General features: G+C 58.1%; 1 protein-coding gene across 21 annotated transcripts in view; it reads left to right on the top strand.

Moving 5' to 3' along the window:
* Positions 1 to 17,566, top strand: part of MBNL1 (muscleblind like splicing regulator 1) — a 78,869-nt gene that overhangs the window by 47,187 nt on the left and 14,116 nt on the right. For 11 of the 21 annotated variants that reach the window (XM_067002762.1, XM_067002748.1, XM_067002763.1 and 8 more), the window contains 5 exons: positions 4,250 to 4,420; positions 8,855 to 9,055; positions 15,086 to 15,343; positions 16,220 to 16,273; positions 17,329 to 17,482. In XM_067002762.1, the coding sequence (XP_066858863.1) occupies positions 4,352 to 4,420; positions 8,855 to 9,055; positions 15,086 to 15,343; positions 16,220 to 16,273; positions 17,329 to 17,482 (736 nt within the window). In that variant the 5' untranslated portion in view covers positions 4,250 to 4,351. The remainder of the gene's footprint in view (positions 1 to 4,249; positions 4,421 to 8,854; positions 9,056 to 15,085; positions 15,344 to 16,219; positions 16,274 to 17,328; positions 17,483 to 17,566) is intronic. The other 10 variants (XM_067002759.1, XM_067002751.1, XM_067002756.1 and 7 more) reach the window with 4 other exon arrangements.

Below are 17,566 nucleotides of genomic sequence, written 5' to 3'. Positions count from 1 at the left end.
GGCGCTGCCCGCTGGCCATCGCGGCATCCTGCGCGGTGCCGCTAAGCGACGGTCCTTAATTGGAGAATTAATTTGGCTCCGGGCCCCGGCTGAGCAGCAGCGCGTGGTACAAATCCCCACGGCGAGAGCACGTGGAGGCCACGTGGAGCTCCCGGTGCGGGTGTCCCCGTGCCCGCGGTGCCGCCGGCAGCGGCAGGGCGGGAGCAGGAGCCAGCTGCGGCGCATGGCGAGCTGCAGGGCCCCGCTCCCGCACGTCTGCAGGGGGGCTCTCGCGGTACGGGGCCAGCGGACTTCTGACAAACCAGCAGCCTTCCAGCCCGCTTTCCGTGAGCGGCCGTCCTTGTATAAACAGCGGCGGAGCGGTACGGCAAGCGCTCTGTAACCCGGGCCGTGCTGCTGCAGCGTTATAAAAATAGCATAAACAAACAGACCCAGCGGGCTGCCGCAGCGTCGCTTCACGGCCTTCGCAGAGCAGCTGCGTTTCTGGAGCTTGGCCGTGCAGCTGGAGGCACCTCGGGCATGCGGAGGGCCGGCGGCGTTACCCGGCTCTGGCAGAACAGAGGGAATCTCCCGTGGCATGGCAGCGCTCGGCGCGGCCCAGACGGGCGGCTGGTGCCACGCTGGGTGTGCAGGGCCGGGAGCGCGCGGCCGAAACCCTTCCTGCCCTGCGCTGCGGGGGGAAGGCGCCGGATGGCCCTGCGGCGGGCGGCTGGGGGCCGCGTCCCTGCCCCCGGGGAAGGAGGGAGCTCAGTGGGAACGGGTGTTCTCTTTCAACAAATGGATAAGCAAAGCAAATACGTTATTTTCCTATAGACATGTTTTTGTTAATACATGTTATTGATTCCTGTTTCCAACTAAAAACTCCTCAGCACAGTAATTCGGCTAGTGGTTTTTGAGAAAAGGCAGAGGTCTGTACGAAACTGGCTAGACCGCAGGGTCTGGAGCACAGCTCATAGCAAAGACTTGAAGTTAGCAGTAGGCAGCGTGTGAGGCATTCTGCTCTTTGCATCTCTGGGGCTGTATTGTTCAGGGAGCTGTGCAGGGGCCGGGCCCCCCCGCACGCTCGCAGGGGGGAGCTGCGAGTGTCGGGGGCAAGTCAGGGCCCGGGAGGTCGTGCTGGGACCCACCTGGGGCCCCTGCCACCGCCCCCCGCTGCCCCCACCAAGGCCAAGGCTAGGCGGCCTGAAGTACCGCAGGCATCACGCTGCCCTGATTTAACGACGGCCGGGCTGCCTGTTCCGTTCTTCCTGGGCTTCCTGCCCGGGGGTTGTTGATACGATAGCCAGAGACAAACAGCATGTGATGGCAGCCTGCGCTCCCCGCCCCGCGCTCCCCTTCCTGCAGCCCCCGGGCCGGTGCTGCCCTGCAGCCCCCTGCCCTGCCGCCCCCTGCCCTGTGTGCCCCCACCCTGCCGCCCCCCGCCCTGCCGCCCCCTGCCCTGTGTGCCCCTGCCCTGTGTGCCCCTCGCCCTGCCGCCCCCTGCCCTGTGTGCCCCCACCCTGCCGCCCCCTGCCCTGTGTGCCCCTGCCCTGCAGCCCCCCGCCCTGCGTGCCCCCACCCTGCCGCCCCCTGCCCTGCCGCCCCCTGCCCTTAGCGTGGTGCCGGAGGGCAGCAGCGCGGGGAGCAGCCCGGCCGCTCGCTGCTGGCCCTGGCTGCTGTTGAGGCTGTGCCGGGAGGGACGCCGCCCTCCTCGCCACGCCACGCGCACTTGCTGCTGTTGCTCGCCTGTTGCCCGGAGGATCCAGACCTTTCCCGTGCCCCGCAGAACCGCTGCCGCGGCTGCAGTGCGATAGCGTCGGGGCCCAGTAAAAATTGCATGCCGGGAGCAGGCGGCAGCGGCCTCGTCCTGCCAGGCACACGTCCGCCTGCCCGCGGCACCGCCTGCCTGCCCGCCCGCCTGCCTGCTGGGGTGCTGCCCACCTGCCTGCCCGCCCGGGTGCCGCCTGCACGCTGCTGGAGCTACGAGCACCCGCTGGACTTGTGAGGAAGTCTCCAGGGCAGACGTAAAAGCAAAATTATGACAACATAGTTTTGCCCCGGGTGTCAAAACCGGGTTCTGGTGTTCCTTCCGCCCGTGCCATCGTGCTGTGCGCCCACTGCTTTCCTGCTGCCGCTTTATACGAGGGAGGCGGGCACGGGCGCGTTTGTCTCCCGTGGCTGCCGGTTCACCAGGTGGGATCTCCGATAAAGAGTGTTGCACGTATCGGGAGCATACGTACTTCTAAGAGAATCTATTTTAATCCTGTAGGACTCAGTTAAAACGCTACCAGAGTGCTGGCACGGTGTTACAAGTGCTGTGCCGCTGTGCCCGGCTTCTGCTCCTCGCAATTTGTTTGCTTGCAGTATTGGTGCTTTTATGCTTGAAAGAGCAGAAGAGGGTTCAGAAAAGGTCCACAAAAAAGATTCGAGGGGTGAGAGGGTGAAAGTCTGCCTTAAACTTTGTTGTCTGAAGTTAACTGGGTCTAATGAGAAGGTAATTAAGAAATGACTTGCTCACAGCACAGAAGAGATTAATGCAGACCTTGTTATGGGGCAGGGTTTTTGACGGTGGCTTTCAGCCTGCGGTTCCTGACTGCTGGGCACTCCGCGGACCGTTTCTGAAGGTCCGTGGAATGCAAACAAGAAAAGAAGGCCTGTTCCCAAGCAGAGAGGCCTGCACTTCTTCTGGAAAGTTTGTTCGGACCTGAAAATGCAGAACGGTTGGAGGCAAACAGCGGCACCAGGTGCCAAAGCAGCAGGGAAAAGGATGCAGGCCTTTCGGCAGCAGCTAACGGCAGCTGGGCACGGGCACGGCTTACCCAGGGCTGTGGTGCGCTCGTAGCTTTTGCCCTAAAGTAAATCGTCCTCCTTAAGAGCAGCTGCTGAGCAAATGGCGACGGGTTTGAGCAGGAAACGACAGAGGGAGGCTCCTGGTCTGCCGGGAGCCAGCGGACATCGCATCAGACCATGGCAGTGGTCCCTTCTGGCCTGACAGCATTGGAGCTTACAAAGTCCATTAGAAGGCCCTGGTGTACAAAACACAATGCCAGGCTCCAGGATGGGTCTGGGGCGGCACGGAGCAGCCTAAAGCCCACCGCCACAGTAAGAAAACTGAATTTAATTGCATTTCTGAGTCAGGCCTCTGAAATGGAACTGCTCCTCTGATTCAAGGAGCACACGTTGTAGCTCCTTGTGGCTCACTTAGCAGTAATTAAACCTGATTTCTACGCTGTGCTAATGTAAGGTAATCATCTTCCAGGCAACCAGTAAATTACAGTTTGGCCCCACGTTCGCCGGTGGCACCAGTAATTAGCCCAGGTTTTAGTATCAGAGGAAGAACTGCCAGGAACAAAGCAGCGCTCTGCTCTGCCTGTGCGGCGGCGCTCTCCGTACGCCAGGGCTTTGTCGCCGGGCTGCCTGGCCTGCAAACAGCGGCAGGGTGTGCGTGCTTGTCCGTGACCGGGTTTGTCTCCCTGTGCGGGGATCGCTCCGACGGCAGCTGGCTGTGGAGGCGAGCTCTGAGAAACTGGGGCTGCCAGCAAAGAGCCGGGCGGGGAGGCGGGCAGCGCGGGGCCGTCTGTCCTGCCCACCGGGGAGGCAGGCGGGCGTGCAGGTCAGATTGCTGGCGGACCTCGTAACAAGGATACGTGTCAACTTCCTGAGCAAAGTTGCAGCATAAGGTCAAACTGTACTGAATTAATTTGTTTCCCCATAAAGATGGTTTCTTACTGAAAGTAAAGCTGCCTTCTGCGTTGTCATTGCTCCCGGTTGGATTTATTTCAGAGATGAATGAATAAAGGGAAAGGATTGCAATTTAAGGGACCTGTTTTTTCCAGAAAAGGATTCTATTCTCCTTTTTATTTTTATATTTTTGTTGTTACCATCCCCGGTGAGGGTTGGGGCTCCAGTGCTACACTTCCGAAGACCAGTTAGTGCACAGAGCTTCCCCAGGACGGAGCGGGGTGCTCCCAGCCCACGACTCGTTGGGTCGTGCCCCTGCCCCGCCGGGCTCCTGGTGGGGGCACTTCTGGCTCCGTGGCCGCCTTGTTTTTTTAGGGTTGTATTGCAGAAATGTGTAGTTTGGAAAAGTAAAGCAAGGAGCTGATACCAGAGTTGTGAAGTTGCTCCCATCGGTACGTGATCGTTTCAGGAGGTAGCTGGCGCCTCTCCCTGGCCCTGCCGTGTTTGCTGGGTTTGGTTGAGCCAGAGACGTAACGAAAAAGATTTGCCTTTAACCGCCTAAGCCACTTATGTTCCTTCTCTTCCTCAGGGTCGATGTTCAAGGGAAAACTGCAAATACCTTCACCCACCACCACACTTAAAAACGCAGTTGGAGATAAATGGACGCAATAACCTGATTCAGCAGAAGAACATGGCCATGCTGGCCCAGCAGATGCAGCTTGCCAACGCCATGATGCCTGGTGCCCCCCTGCAGCCTGTGGTACGTGCGCTTTGGGGCTCGGATCGGTGCCTACGATCTGTTGTAGGCTGAGGGGGTTAGCGGGTGCGGATGGCTGTAAGAGCCCACAAAAGTTGGTAACTGGTGGAGAAAGCGAACAGCAAATGGCTAGTCTGTCTTTGTACTGCTTCCTTCTTCCTTGCCTGAAACAACATCGCTTCATGTTTTGTTGAATTAATGCATCTTTGTAACATCTTTCTTCATTTTGAGAAAGTGAGTGATCTGTGTGGGCTTTTAGAAAATAGACGTTTCCGTTGCAATTTCATGTGCTCGAGGAAATTCCTGGGTTTGAGAAGATTCCCACTGGATGTTTTCCATTCATTCAGGGCAACCTTCTCAGTGTTACTTGCTGGACCGGACCTGGGTTTTCACGGCCCATTGTAAGCAGGGTGCAAAGCTTGCCCCGAGAGCTGCGGGGCGTGTGCCGGGCTGCTGCGTGCCACCGGAGGTCAGGCTGGGCAGGAGGAGCAGCGCGTGCCGATAACCAGGCTGCCTGGAAGAGACAAAGGAGGGGAAAAGGGGACCATCAGAAATCTCTCGTCTGGCCACAGTGAAATGTAATCACACGCTGCACGACATGTGCTTCTCTTCAGTACGTGTGCGCAGTGCAGGGTTTCGCGGCAGCCCGGGGATGGGTTTCGTTCTGCCGTGACCCGTGGTGTCAGCACGCAGGAACGTGGTGGGCACCCGCCAGCCACGCGCTGCGGAGCGGAACGCCCTGTGCTAGTTCTCTCGGTCGCAGTCCAGAGAGGTCGGTGGAGCTAACCTATGGACAAAGGTGGCCCAGGAAGCTTGGGATACACACTTGTAGCTCAGACGTTATGGGGCACCGAATAGCGCACGAGGGAGGCTGGCGTGTGCTACGTCAAAGGGCAAACAGTGCTTCCCCGGCTGAAGCTCTGGCTTCTGACGGGTGAAATGGCAGCACGGGAAAAATGAGTTGGGAAATATGTTATATATATATATGTCTGCGTTAGCACTTCCCTGACAGTTCTTTGGGTTCCTTCCTTACTGGAGAAGTTAGAGCTTAGCGAGTTGTGTCTACCTGCAGATACCTTCCAGGAGGAGACGTGCTGTTAGGTGAGGTCTTCAGCACTGCTTTTATTTGTGACGGGTTGTACTCCTCAGAATAAACGCTTAGGAAAAATCAGCAGAGCAGAAAGGGCTCGCGTAGTTGTGCTAAATAGTGATTTTGGCCCCATGTTTTGGGGGTCTACAAAATTCCAGTGAACACCCTGTAGGCTATCTGATTTGGTTAATGCAAGCTGTTACTCTTCCGCAGGGCTTTATGCCTCGGCTGTTTCAAGAAAAAGTGTACGTGGGGGAGAAAAGCAGAAATGTTCTGGAGGGACCTTCACAGTGAATTGTTGGCATCACTTACCACAGTGTGAGAAGACAGGGCGTGTTATTTTCTCCTTTTGGCCATCTTTTTGTTAAACAAAATTGCATGCATCACCGAAGGAAGGAAGTGAGCTAAGGCAGCGTCAGCGCGTGAGCACCGAGTGCGGTGGCACCGCGCTGCTGCAGGGGGCCCGAAAGGCTGGGGCGCAGCCTGGCCCGGCCTCCCAGCGCCGGGGGGCTGTGGGGGGCTGCCGGGGGCTGCCGGGGGCTGCTGGGGCGGGGGCTGCCGGGGCTGGTGCCCGCTGCTTGCTGCTTTCTGATCGGAAACCAAGTGCAGCGTGTGTGCAGCCAGGCAGCTCAAACGCAGGCTATACTTTACGTGCCTTAACTTCAGAGCAACCTCAACATTTTTCAATTTCCAAACAGACGTGTACATCCGCTGCGATTTTATTTTATTTCCTGGTTTGAGTACAGCGACACAGCACCGGTGCCAGCAAACTCATATCTGGGGCCATGAAAAGGCTTAACAGTCAAGGTGCTGCAGACAGTAAAAGTCACTACTTCAAGTATTCTTCCCCATTAACCTGTTCTTCTCTATTAACTTTTTGGTCTGCTTGTTTCATAAACGATAACCTGATACATCCCCTTGGTTTTATACAAAGCAGTGTGTAGCTAGACACCAATATTTAGGTAAACATGAAAAAATACTTGGTGCAGTGCTTGGGAGCGGCATTCCTTTTTACTATAAAGAGAGGCTGGCAGGAGGACAAGGGTTAAGTCGAAGTTCTGCTCCGTGTTGCGCTCACCCTGACTGTACAAGGAGCAGCCTGAGTCGGCGCAGTTTGAAGCACGGCACAGATCTCCACCCAGCCGCCTGGGCTCAAGCGCTGCAGAGCTTGTGGGTTCCGAATTCAGCCTCCTTCAGCACGAGGGCGGGTGGTGAGGCCCTCCGGCTGTCCCAACACGCTTGCTCCCAGGTGGATGTCAGCCTGATAATTCGGCTTTACTTTGTAGCATCGTTGGAGTGTGGATGTTGTGTCGGGGTGTGACAGGAGGTGGCTTACACCATCCCATCCGGTGCTGCGCCAGTCACTGTGTGCTTCGTGGTACGCAGACCGAAGCCGTTTGTGCTCTTGTGACTGTAAAGTGACCTGCCGTAACGAGGGGCTCCACCTCGGTGAGGGGGGCGGGAGGGTCCTCTCCTGTTCCTGCCCGATGAACGCTTTCACGAGCGTAGCCGCAAGCAGTGTCTGCGGGGTGCTCCCGGGGGCACCGCCTGGCCCCTGCGGCAGGCACCGGGGCGGCAGGAGCGCTGCCGGCCGCCCGCGGGGCAGCGGGGGCCCGGCCTGTCCCGCGGCACCGGGGGGCGTGGGGCGGCCGCTCGCTGCCCCCGGCTCTCCAGAGACCTTCCCGGGGCAGCGGTGCCCGCGTGGCCCTGAGCCTCGGAGGGCGCTCGGCTGCTCGGAGCGATCGGCGCTGCCCGAGGTTGGTGTCCTCGCGTCCCGCTGCTGCCAGCAGCCAGCCTCGAAGGCGGGGCGCGCGGCCCTAGGGCCGTTTTTCATCTCCTGCCCTACGAGCGTACAGCTGGCGGCAAGAGACCTGCGAGCCCCGGCGCAGTACGAATCGCTGTGGTAAAACCGGTGGTGCTCTGTAGGGCTCTGAAGGCTGTAGGGCATTTATATAAACGTAAGGTGATCCCGGTAGCAAACAACCAGGGTGGTCTTTTGGTGCTGTATTGGCTGGGTTCATTGGGCTGAAGTCAAATGGAAATCAAGTCTCAGGTTACACACGAACAGTCTCACAGTTTTATTTTGAACGTTCGTTATTGCGCAGATGATAACACGATAATGAAAAGTATGGTTAACTGATAGTGTAGCTAATAATACTGTTTTATTTCCTGTAAAATTTCCCTTTTTTGTTGTTCGCATGGATGAAAAGGCAGACACGTTAAAGAAACTACTCCCGTTTGCAGACATTTCAGGCTTTTTTTTCTCCAGTAACCTTTGCATGTGTTTTTGTCCAGTGTTTCAAATGGACTTGCTCCCTGCTTCCAAACAATTCGGTCATTTCCTCAGAAACACAAAAACATGTGGTGCTGTGCGCTGTCTGGCTGAAAGAGATAGGAAACAGAGCAAGAGATCTGCGTTAACTTCGTTGTTGTTTTTCACTCTAAAAGTTACTTTGGAAGAAAAATCTAAATGCCTTGAGTAACTACTTTATTTAGATACTAAAGATAAACACTCCAGACGAAGTTTTATTTGGCAATTACACTGCTAGCACAGCGCCTCTGGATTCAGTGGGGCAGAAGCGTTATTTAATCGTTACCGCAGCGAACCAGCGCTGCGTTTGGGCTTACAGCGTTATTTGGTCTTCTCCGTCTAATTATCTGCACAACATGTGACAGCCTGCAAGGGCATCTGACTGTTTCTTTTTTTAAAACAAACAAACAAAAAAAACCACCCCACAGTATTTGCATGGCCTCTCTCTGGCTCAGTGATTTAGCCTAAATAAAGCGTACCCCCGACGTTTCTTTCAGAGTGTCCGCCTAATTTTATAAAAGTCACTGGTTACAACCTTCTGGTCTTGTTCCTTATGGAACCCCAGCGGTCCGCGAGCCAGCGCGGGTTGGCGTCAGGCTGGGAAGTGCCCTCACCTGTGTCCTGGAGGCGAGCGTGGCTCGGCGGCGTGCGTTGGAGCGCTCGTGCGGGTCGCTTGCGCACTGCCTGCGCGTTTGGGCCGTGCTCCTCCGAGACCCTGGGGCTGCCCCCTGTGCCGCGGTGCCGCGCTGGCTCACGGCACTGCCAGGGCGCGGGCCGGACGGGCGTGCTCCAAGAGCTGCGGTTGTGCGGGGCGAGGCGTGAGCAGCACCTGGCGGTGCCCTGTCCTCGTGGGCTGGCTCGGGTGGGGGGTTCCCGTGGGGGCTCCTCCCAGCCCACAAGCACCGCAGGCGCTTCTTTTCCTTTACTAACGCACGTAAGTGGCCGTTGTGCTTCGGATGGTAGCCAAAAGGCTACGATGCTGACGGCACGGCGGGTGTCAATGTTTAAGTGTCTTTCTCCTTTTCTCTGATTGCAGCCGATGTTCTCAGTCGCGCCCAGCTTAGCCACCAACGCCTCGGCCGCCTTTAACCCCTACCTGGGGCCCGTGTCCCCGGGGCTGGTCCCGGCGGAGATCCTGCCCACCGCCCCCATGCTGGTGGCGGGCAACCCCGGCGTCCCGGTTCCTGCCGCTGCTGCCGCTGCCGCCCAGAAGCTAATGAGGACAGACAGGCTGGAGGTAGGAGCCGACAGGCACAATTTACCCTCACGAGTTATCTCCGTTATTGTGTCTCCTGCACAGACAATATTTTTCTTGTGAAAGAAAACTGCGAGTTTCACTGGAGCCGGTAACACCCTGTCTTGGTAATGGCTAAGGCCAAGGAGGGGGTGTGCCACCACGGCTCGTGCTTGCAGCTCTGCTCCTGGCCCTGCATCGCGGAAGGGGGCGGGAATACTGGGGGATGGCCGTGGGAGCAGCGAGAGCGCCCCGAGACTGCATTACTGTGTGTCCAGCAGCTGCTAACGAGCGGGCGCGGGTAACGAGCGCCGGGAGCTGGTGCAAGGGCCGTGCTGCAGCCGCCCGGGGGGGAGCTCGCTTCCAGCCTCTGGCATGTTTTTGCTCTGGACACATGCTGCTGGCACTCCCCCCGCGGCCTCCCGCGCCTTGTTTATCATCCTTCGCTACAGCCCTGACAAACGCTAGTCCTTGCTAGCTGTTACTCTCCCCTGCCCTGAATCTTTCTTATCTGAAGGCCTGACCGTGTTTTCGGCACCGTATCAGCGCTGCGGCAGCGTGGGCTCGGAGCCAGCGCGGTGCCACGCGCTTGGGAGCGCCGCGAGCCGGGCGCTGGGCAGCCCGGGCGACGCCGTCCCTGCTCTGCGCGCGCTGTGCCGTCGGTCCCGGCATGGGCGCAGGGCCCGGCCGCTCTCATGGACCTCGGCCCCGCGAGGTCTCGTCCGCGCTGGGACAGCACCGGGGCCTGGGGGTGCGGCGTGAGGTCGGGCTTCTGGAGATGGTCCCTGAGCACGCCGGGAGCACGGCGGGAGGAGCGACAGGGATCTGCCTTAAAATGCAGCCAGTCGTAATTGTAGTGCTCTTCTCCTTGCCTAGGCATCTGCAGTAATAGGGTATGTGTCTGCTTACAAGGAAAATTAATTCCTTTTTCTCAGGGGTTTCATCCCTGGCCGACAAGCTGCGGCAACAGGCTGCAGGCGAGGAGGAGCGTGGGGCAGGGCCGGGCAGCGAGCCCTCCCAGCACCGCTGCCACTATTCTCGGAGCTTACATCAGCGCAGGTTCCCCTTCCGCGGGATCACATCACTTCCCCTTTTAGAGTTGTTTTCTCCGAGGAAAGAGTTCCCCGAAGCGTGTTCAGGTTACAGGAGGCACAGCCTCCCCGAGCAGGCGGCCTCGCTGGGCTCGCCGAGGGGCGCTGTACCTCCCGTGGCTTTTTATTTCACAGTGGAGACTTGGCAGAGAGGGATTGAAACCAAAATACAATTAGATAAATTCATAAATAAATCACGCTGTGTTCAGAAACGAGGCCTGGAGAGGAGGATGCTGGCAGCGGGAGCCCGTCGGGTGGACACGCCGAGGTCGGCTGCAGTGTGCGGCTGTGCTTCCAGCCGCAGAGGCACGGCGTGGGCCGGCGGTGCTCGGGCTGCGTGGGCCCGAACCCTTCTGTTCCTCGCCAGGCGCGGGGCAGCCCCCGAGGCCCCCAGCGCTGGCTCTGCCCGGGGCGGGGAAGCGCGTGGCGGCTGCGTGCCGCCTGCGGAGCCGAGGCTGGGCTGGCCGGCAGGCTGCGACCGAGGCGCGCAGGGAGCTAACGAAAGCTGGGCTGCGGCAGGGGAACCTTCACGCGCAGGATTTGGTCCTCCGGGGGCTCCGTGCTGTCCCTGCCTAGCTGCCGGGAGGAACGCCCAGCTGCTGAGCCAGGCGCCTCTGTGCGCGGGGGAGCTGTGAGCGGTTCTCTCACAGAACACCCAGAGGCAAAGTCCGCAGTAAAAAGCGTTTCTAACCATTGGGGCAAGCCCGCAAAACCGTCTGAAATCGGTGCGATCGAAAAGGAAGGCCGAGTGCTTTTCCTTTGAACTCGAAGGCAGGAGGGACGGTGTGGTGAAGGAGGGACGGTGGCCGAGGTGCAGCCCCGCAAACGAGCTGTGAGGCTTGGGGGAAGGCCCCGCGGGTTGCGGCCCTCCCTGCTGCACCCGCGTTTGTCTCCGTGGGCCCTGCTCTTCGGAGATGGCCGTGTCCCTGAAGGAGGGCCATCCCAGCCCGCTCCGCTTTCAGCCCTGCCGTTCTGCCAGGGCCTTGCCTTGACTCTGCCAGAGCTACGCGGATCACTTTAAAACATCCAGCTTCTTCCCCCCTTTCGGCTGTTCAGTTTTGCTGTTTATTTTGGCTGGGACCGAGAGCATTTTGCAGTTTACCCAGCAGCTCTGCGATTCCACACTGAGCCACTTGTACAAAAATAGTGCCTGTTGCGGGCAGGGGGTGTCTGCTCCTCCTCCTGTTTTCCCCGCAGCAAATGCAGTTCCAATAGTTCAATGTGTGGGTGAGAAGATAACTGGCCGGTGCTTCCCAGCGTATGGCCATTGAATCAGAGATACCCAGATTTAGCATACACGTATCTAATAAGGACATCATTCTTATGAACAACAAACCGTTTGTATATTTTTTTGATTACAAAAACGCAAAACTGATTTGAAAGATTTTACGTGGACTGTTCCTTACCCTCAGAGAAGGTGGCATGTCCTGGCTGCCACGGATCTACCTGCTCTTTAGGAGAGCTCGCTGCTGTCGCTGTTTGTTATTACGTGATTGCAGAGCTTTATATGGCTTAGCTCTCCCTCCCTTGGAATGAACTGTCCCCTGAAAAAAAATAACTGCTGTGATGTTAGTGTCTAATCTTGGAACATGATTTGTTCTGTTTAGAATCTTAAATGCTTATTTTCAAGAATAATGTACCCGGTCGTTAATTAAATTAGCAAGCGTGTTCTGGGCTACTGAGGCAGACCGACACACGGCTAATGTCTCACCATACGTGTACCAGGGCTTTAAGGAAGGCAGGCAGGCAGCACGGACCCGCCAGGCGCTGAGCCTGGTCTCCCGAACAGCTCCGAATGTCCGCAGGACGGCCGGTCGCTGTTAGGAGCAGCAGGATGGATTTCAGAAGTACTTGGACCGTGCCGCCCGTGCAGACAGCGCGCCCGTGCGTGGCTGTTCGGTGCGTTCAGGCGCTCCCCTACGGAATCTGGGTCTCAGGGTGGAAACGTTGAGGGTTCAGACTTCTCCTGCAGCTTTCTCCACGTTCCTCTCCTGCCAGAAATACCGTGAACAAAAATACAGCTCTTCTAGTGAACTAGAGGAGAACCCGCAAAGGACGAGGAAGTGAGAGAGAAAGGAGTTGCCTGTTCGCTTTTTCTAAAAGCGCGTGTTTCCCTCTGAATGCCGTCGGTCTCTGTTAGAAGTGTTCGAGAACCAAGACTACTGCAACCAAGCTGCCGTTTCCTGCGTGTTTCGTATGTGCCATGTTTCTGCCAGAAGGCAGAATGTACTGGATAACAATATACAAGTTTTGATAAATTCAGTGCAAAGGAGGAGGCAAAAGGTGTAACTCGCTCGGGAAAGGCCAGGGATGTCAGCTGTGAGTTCATGTGCCCGCGGCCAAGCCTCGTCCAGCTCTGGGCGAGCAGCTCGGCCACGGCTGAGGTTTCGGGGCCGTTGTCTCTCCGCCAGGCTGGGCAGCTGGAATCCCAGCAGGGCGATCGAAATAAACTCGGCCCCAAATTAGAACAAGTGAAGTTCACGGCGATGACTGGCTGACATTGCAGTACTGGTTCCATTCCCTACCTCAGCAGTTTTCTGACAGCCGGGAATCATGCGGGTCGTTCCAGCTTCTTAAGTTCAGCGTATGCTTCTTAGCTTCTGTTATGCTCCTTCACTTACCAAGTGGAAAATTGTGATGCTAATTACAGGGCTGCTAATAAACAAACAAACAAACACTCTCCAGATCTGAAAGGCTAGACCACATATCATGCTTCCGTGCCTCCCTTTGCTCAAGCGGATGAATGATATATTGCTGCGTGCCTGTGGCAAGCAGTAACACCATTTTCAGCGCTTGCTTGTAAGTAAACAAGAATTGGAAACACTCTTGGCTAACATCACAGTGCTTCAAAAGCCATCGCAGGTCATGCTGGTTAAAAGGACCAGCGGTTTTATGGTTTGCGTCTGACTGCTGCGAACCATCACTCAGAGATCTGCTCAGGACCTCTGTGAGAGAGCCATTCATTGCCTTATCTCAGCGCCGCATGACAGCTCTGTGAAAATGTGCTCAATGCGTGCCAAAGTTTATCCGCCGGACTATTGCAGTTCTCTGGTCAGTTTTCCTGGCTTTTAACTGGGATAAAATTACCTTACCTCCGCATGCATTTTCTTTCTCCGTCTCTCTTTGTGTGTGTGTATATCTACATACTAATTTATTTATATCATCTTTGGTTTATTAATTGAGGAGTTCTTGCTTACATGTAGAGTTGTTTTGAGGCCTCAATTTTGCAGATCACCGATGAGAGGTAACGAGCAAAGACAGTCAGCTCATGCTAGTTGCATCCTTTTCTTTGTCTTCAGAGCAAAAGGCTTCAGTTTGCTGAAAACAAATAATGAAGTGAAATTATCCATTCTTAGCTATTCAGGAGGTCTGTGTTTGGGTAGAAGACAATGATTTATTGCCCAGAAAGTACTCGTAGCAATAAAAGAGAACAAGCTGTAGTGTAGGGCTGACCAGGCCATCCCCGCTCGCGTTCGGAGAAGCAGTGACATGCCAGCTCCGTTTGGAGTATGCCTGGGAGTAAGGGGGCAGGGAGAGCAGGGGCCAGGAGTGAGCAGGGGTGATGCTAGCACGCGGCTGGTACAAGGAGCAAACTTGTGTTTTGTGGTGGCTCCAACAGAGGCCGCGTCCTGGCCCAGCCCCTGCCTGCGTCGTGGCGGAGCGGCGCGTGTCACTGCGCGGGGACTGGGCCAGGAACCGGTCCGCCTGAAAAGTTCCCCAGCAAGAAAATGCTTCTTTGAGCAACCTGCTTCGTGTGTGCCACGAGAACAGCTCCACAGGCACCAGGCTGTGAGCAGCAGGGCCGTGGGGATGAAAAGAGGAAGGGAGGTGCCTCAACCGGCTTCTTTGGCCAGTATGTTTGCTGCCAAATATACATCCAGCCTTTGTCACCGCATGGAAAAAGACTATAAATAGGGCCGTGCTGGAAAGGCCACGAAGAAAGGGGTGCTTCCTGCGGGCAGGTTCACAAATGGCATTGCTCTTGTCCTTCAGGGGTGTCTTTCACAAGCCGTGGACAACGGGCAGCCGGCACGTAGAGTGGCACAGGGGTTAAAAAGCAGCTAAAGTGCTAGCACAGATGGAGACCAAATAACAGCCGAGTTTGGTTTGTTGTAGGGATCAGAGCCAAGGTTCTTGAGGAAGTACCGATGAGCCAGGCTCATGGGCACCCACCTTTAAAAGGAAATTCCATCTGCTGCAGCGGCTTTATTTTTGTACAGACTTGCCTGGTTTGGGCCCTTTCTGTTTCCTATAGCCTTTTGAAAACTAAGGTGACAAACACGTTTTGTTCGTGGTTCGTGCCCGTGAAAAGAGCGTGCGTCATTTTCTCAAACGGAGCTTTTTCGAGGCGTGCAGGGGGGCCTGGCGCTGTGCGGCGGTGGCACCGCTTGTGGCGCCTGTGCCGCCGGGCTGGAGCCCGCGCGGTGGCGGCGGCGATGCTGCAGGTAGCGCCCCGAGGCCACGCGGGTCCCTCCCGCGCAGCGTGGCGGTGCCAGGGCTGGCAGGCCTGCCCGCGCCCTCCGCCCTTCTCCCGCGGCGTTTCGGGTTCCCTCTCGCGGCAGCCGCCTGGATCGCGGGCCTCAGGGCACCGCGCGGCTGGGCAGCGCTCCGTGACCTCCGGCTCCAGGGCTCGGGGACGGCCGGGTCACGGCGGCGGGCGAGCGCTGCTGAGCGCTGCCTGCCCTGCCTCGGGCGGTCTCTGGGAATCAGCCACCAGCACGTTTCTTCAGGAAGCAGCCGGCAGCCCTGGGGGCGGCCGAGCTGCGGCCACGACGAAGCCTCCCGTGCGCGCGGTTTTTCGTGCCGGAGCCGCTGGCGTCCCTCGGCGTCGAAGCGCTCTGGTGGGCAGGCAGCGAGCCCGCCGCCCCCACGGCCGCGCTCGGCGAGGAGGCCCCGCGGCGCAGGGCCCGCACTGAGCGGCTGTCTTCTCCCGGTGTTGCAGGTGTGTCGGGAGTACCAGCGTGGGAACTGCAACCGGGGGGAGAACGACTGCCGGTTCGCCCACCCCGCCGACAGCGCCATGATCGATACCAACGATAACACCGTTACGGTCTGCATGGATTACATCAAAGGGAGATGCTCACGGGAAAAGTGCAAATATTTCCACCCTCCGGCACATCTGCAAGCCAAGATCAAGGCTGCCCAGTACCAGGTTAACCAGGCTGCAGCTGCCCAGGCAGCAGCGACGGCAGCTGCCATGGTGAGTTTGGGAAACGCATCCGAGGGTGCGAGTACGTTGGCGAGAGAGTAAGCGATGTGTTAGCTGGTGTCGCTGACAGCGTGTGTGCGGGGCCCGGTCGGTACCCGGCGCAGCGAGCTTTCCCAGCATGCGGTGCCAGCTCCGCTCTGAAGTAGTTTCAGGCCGTGACGGCGTTTCACTAATCTTGCCTGTTGGTGTACGGAGTACCTCTGTGTACATATACGTGTGCATACGTGTGCGTGTGTGTGTGCGTGTACACGTGTATATACAGTGTGTCGTGTGTTCTTGTGTGGGTAGAAGCGGCTGTCTCGTTGCGCAGAGAGATGAGCCCGTACGTACGAGCCACCGCGAGCCCGCGTGCGTACAGCCGTAGTTCGCGACCGACCTCGGCGCGCGCGGCAGCCGCAGCCGACGGCCGCCCGCCTTCCACGTGCCCGCTGCCCGCAGCGCCGGCGGGGCTCGGGGCAGCGCCCACACAGCCGCGGGGCGGCGGGGCCGGTTCTGGCGAGCCGTTCAGGAGGTGCCAGCCGCGCTCCGTCCCGCGTGCGGCGAGGCCGCGAGGGTGCGGTGAGCGCGGCCGGGAGCTGGGGCGCGGCGCGGGGGGCGCGGGCCGCCCCGGGGAGGCGCGGGGAGGCTGGCCCGGGGGGGCCGCCCCGTCCCGCCTGCGTCCCGCCGCGGCCCCGCGCCGCGGGCCGTACTGTGCATGCCTAGTCTTGTTACCGTTGTACACGGCATCCGGTGATTTGTTTTTATTTGTTTTTTCTCACCTACCCAAATGCACTGCTGCCCCCATGATGCACCTCTGCTTGCTGTTTATGTTAATGCGCTTGACCCCACTGGCCATTGCCATCATGTGCTCGCTGCCTGCTAATTAAGACTCAGTCGGCTGTCAAATCACTGAAGCGACCCCTCGAGGCAACCTTTGACCTGGTACTATGACCTTTCACCTTTTAGCTTGGCATGTAGCTGTATCGTAGAGTCGAGTTGGGGGTTAATGTGCAGAACTGGAACACTCCCGGTGTCCCTCCCTCCCTCCCTGCCTCCCTGCCCGGCGGGCGCGGGGGTGGCAGGGCCGGGCCCCAGAGCAGCCCCTGGCTGGCACAGGCCCTGCCGCCCCCTGCCCTGCCCTCCTGTCCCGTCCCGTCCCATCCCATCCACTCCTCTCCCATCCCGTCCCATCCCCATCCCCATCCCCATCCCGTCCCATCACCATCCCCATCCTGTCCCGTCCACTCCTCTCCCATCCCGTCCCATCCCCGTCCCCATCCCATCCCGTCCCGTCCTGTCCTGTTCCGTCCCATCCACTCCTTTCCCCTCCCCTCCCCTCCCATCCCCTCTCCTCCTGTCCCTTCCGTCCCGTCCCGTCCCTTCCCTCCCTTCCCATCCCCGTCCCCGGGAGCCGCGAGGGCCCCGTTGCGCACGGCGGGCGCAGGGCGCGTTGGCATGGCTTGGCGGCGCTGCGGCGCGGAGGCGGCCGGGGGAGCCGGCATGCGGCGCGCTCTGCATGCCAGGCAGGCGCTGGGGCTGGGGGAGCGGGGCGGCGCCTCGCCCGCGCCGGACGATGACTATTAACATCGTTTCTACGTGTTGATCCTCATGGAGCTAGCAGTGCTGCTTCCCCTCCCCGATAGCCTTGCTCCTTACCCAAACCCCAAAGCTTTACCGTAGCGTAATAGTTACGCCAGTTCCTATAACGTGCGGCTCCGGCACGTCTACCTGTATCGCTGTAATGGTAGGCTAAAGTAGTGCTCCCTCGTAAAGCTTTTACCTCGCCTTTTATTTGGTAGTTAAGTCTGCTATGCTGCTTGCTTGCTCATGGTTAAACATGGTGCCGCCTGTATTTTTTTAACCTTCTACTGATTTTTCTTTTCTCTTTTCTCTCTTTCCTTTTTGTCTCCCACCCATCCTTCTCCACACCCCACACCCTCACCCTCTTTTTTTTTTTTTTTTACTGGACTTTATTTTTTTGCCCATCCACCATTCAGGGAATTCCTCAAGCTGTACTTCCCCCATTACCAAAGAGGCCTGCGCTTGAAAAAACCAATGGTGCCACCGCAGTGTTTAATACTGGTATTTTCCAATACCAGCAAGCTCTTGCCAACATGCAGTTGCAGCAGCATACAGCCTTTCTCCCACCAGGTAAGTGCTGCTTGTTCGCCTCTCGGGGCGGGAGGAGGGGTGTCCTGGGACCAGCACACAGGACAGCAGCCGCGCGTCCGTCCC

Source organism: Anser cygnoides, chromosome 9 (assembly GCF_040182565.1).
Source record: "Anser cygnoides isolate HZ-2024a breed goose chromosome 9, Taihu_goose_T2T_genome, whole genome shotgun sequence".
In the NCBI taxonomy this organism is placed as follows: domain Eukaryota; kingdom Metazoa; phylum Chordata; class Aves; order Anseriformes; family Anatidae; genus Anser; species Anser cygnoides.
This window is presented reverse-complemented; position numbering and strand designations above follow the sequence as displayed.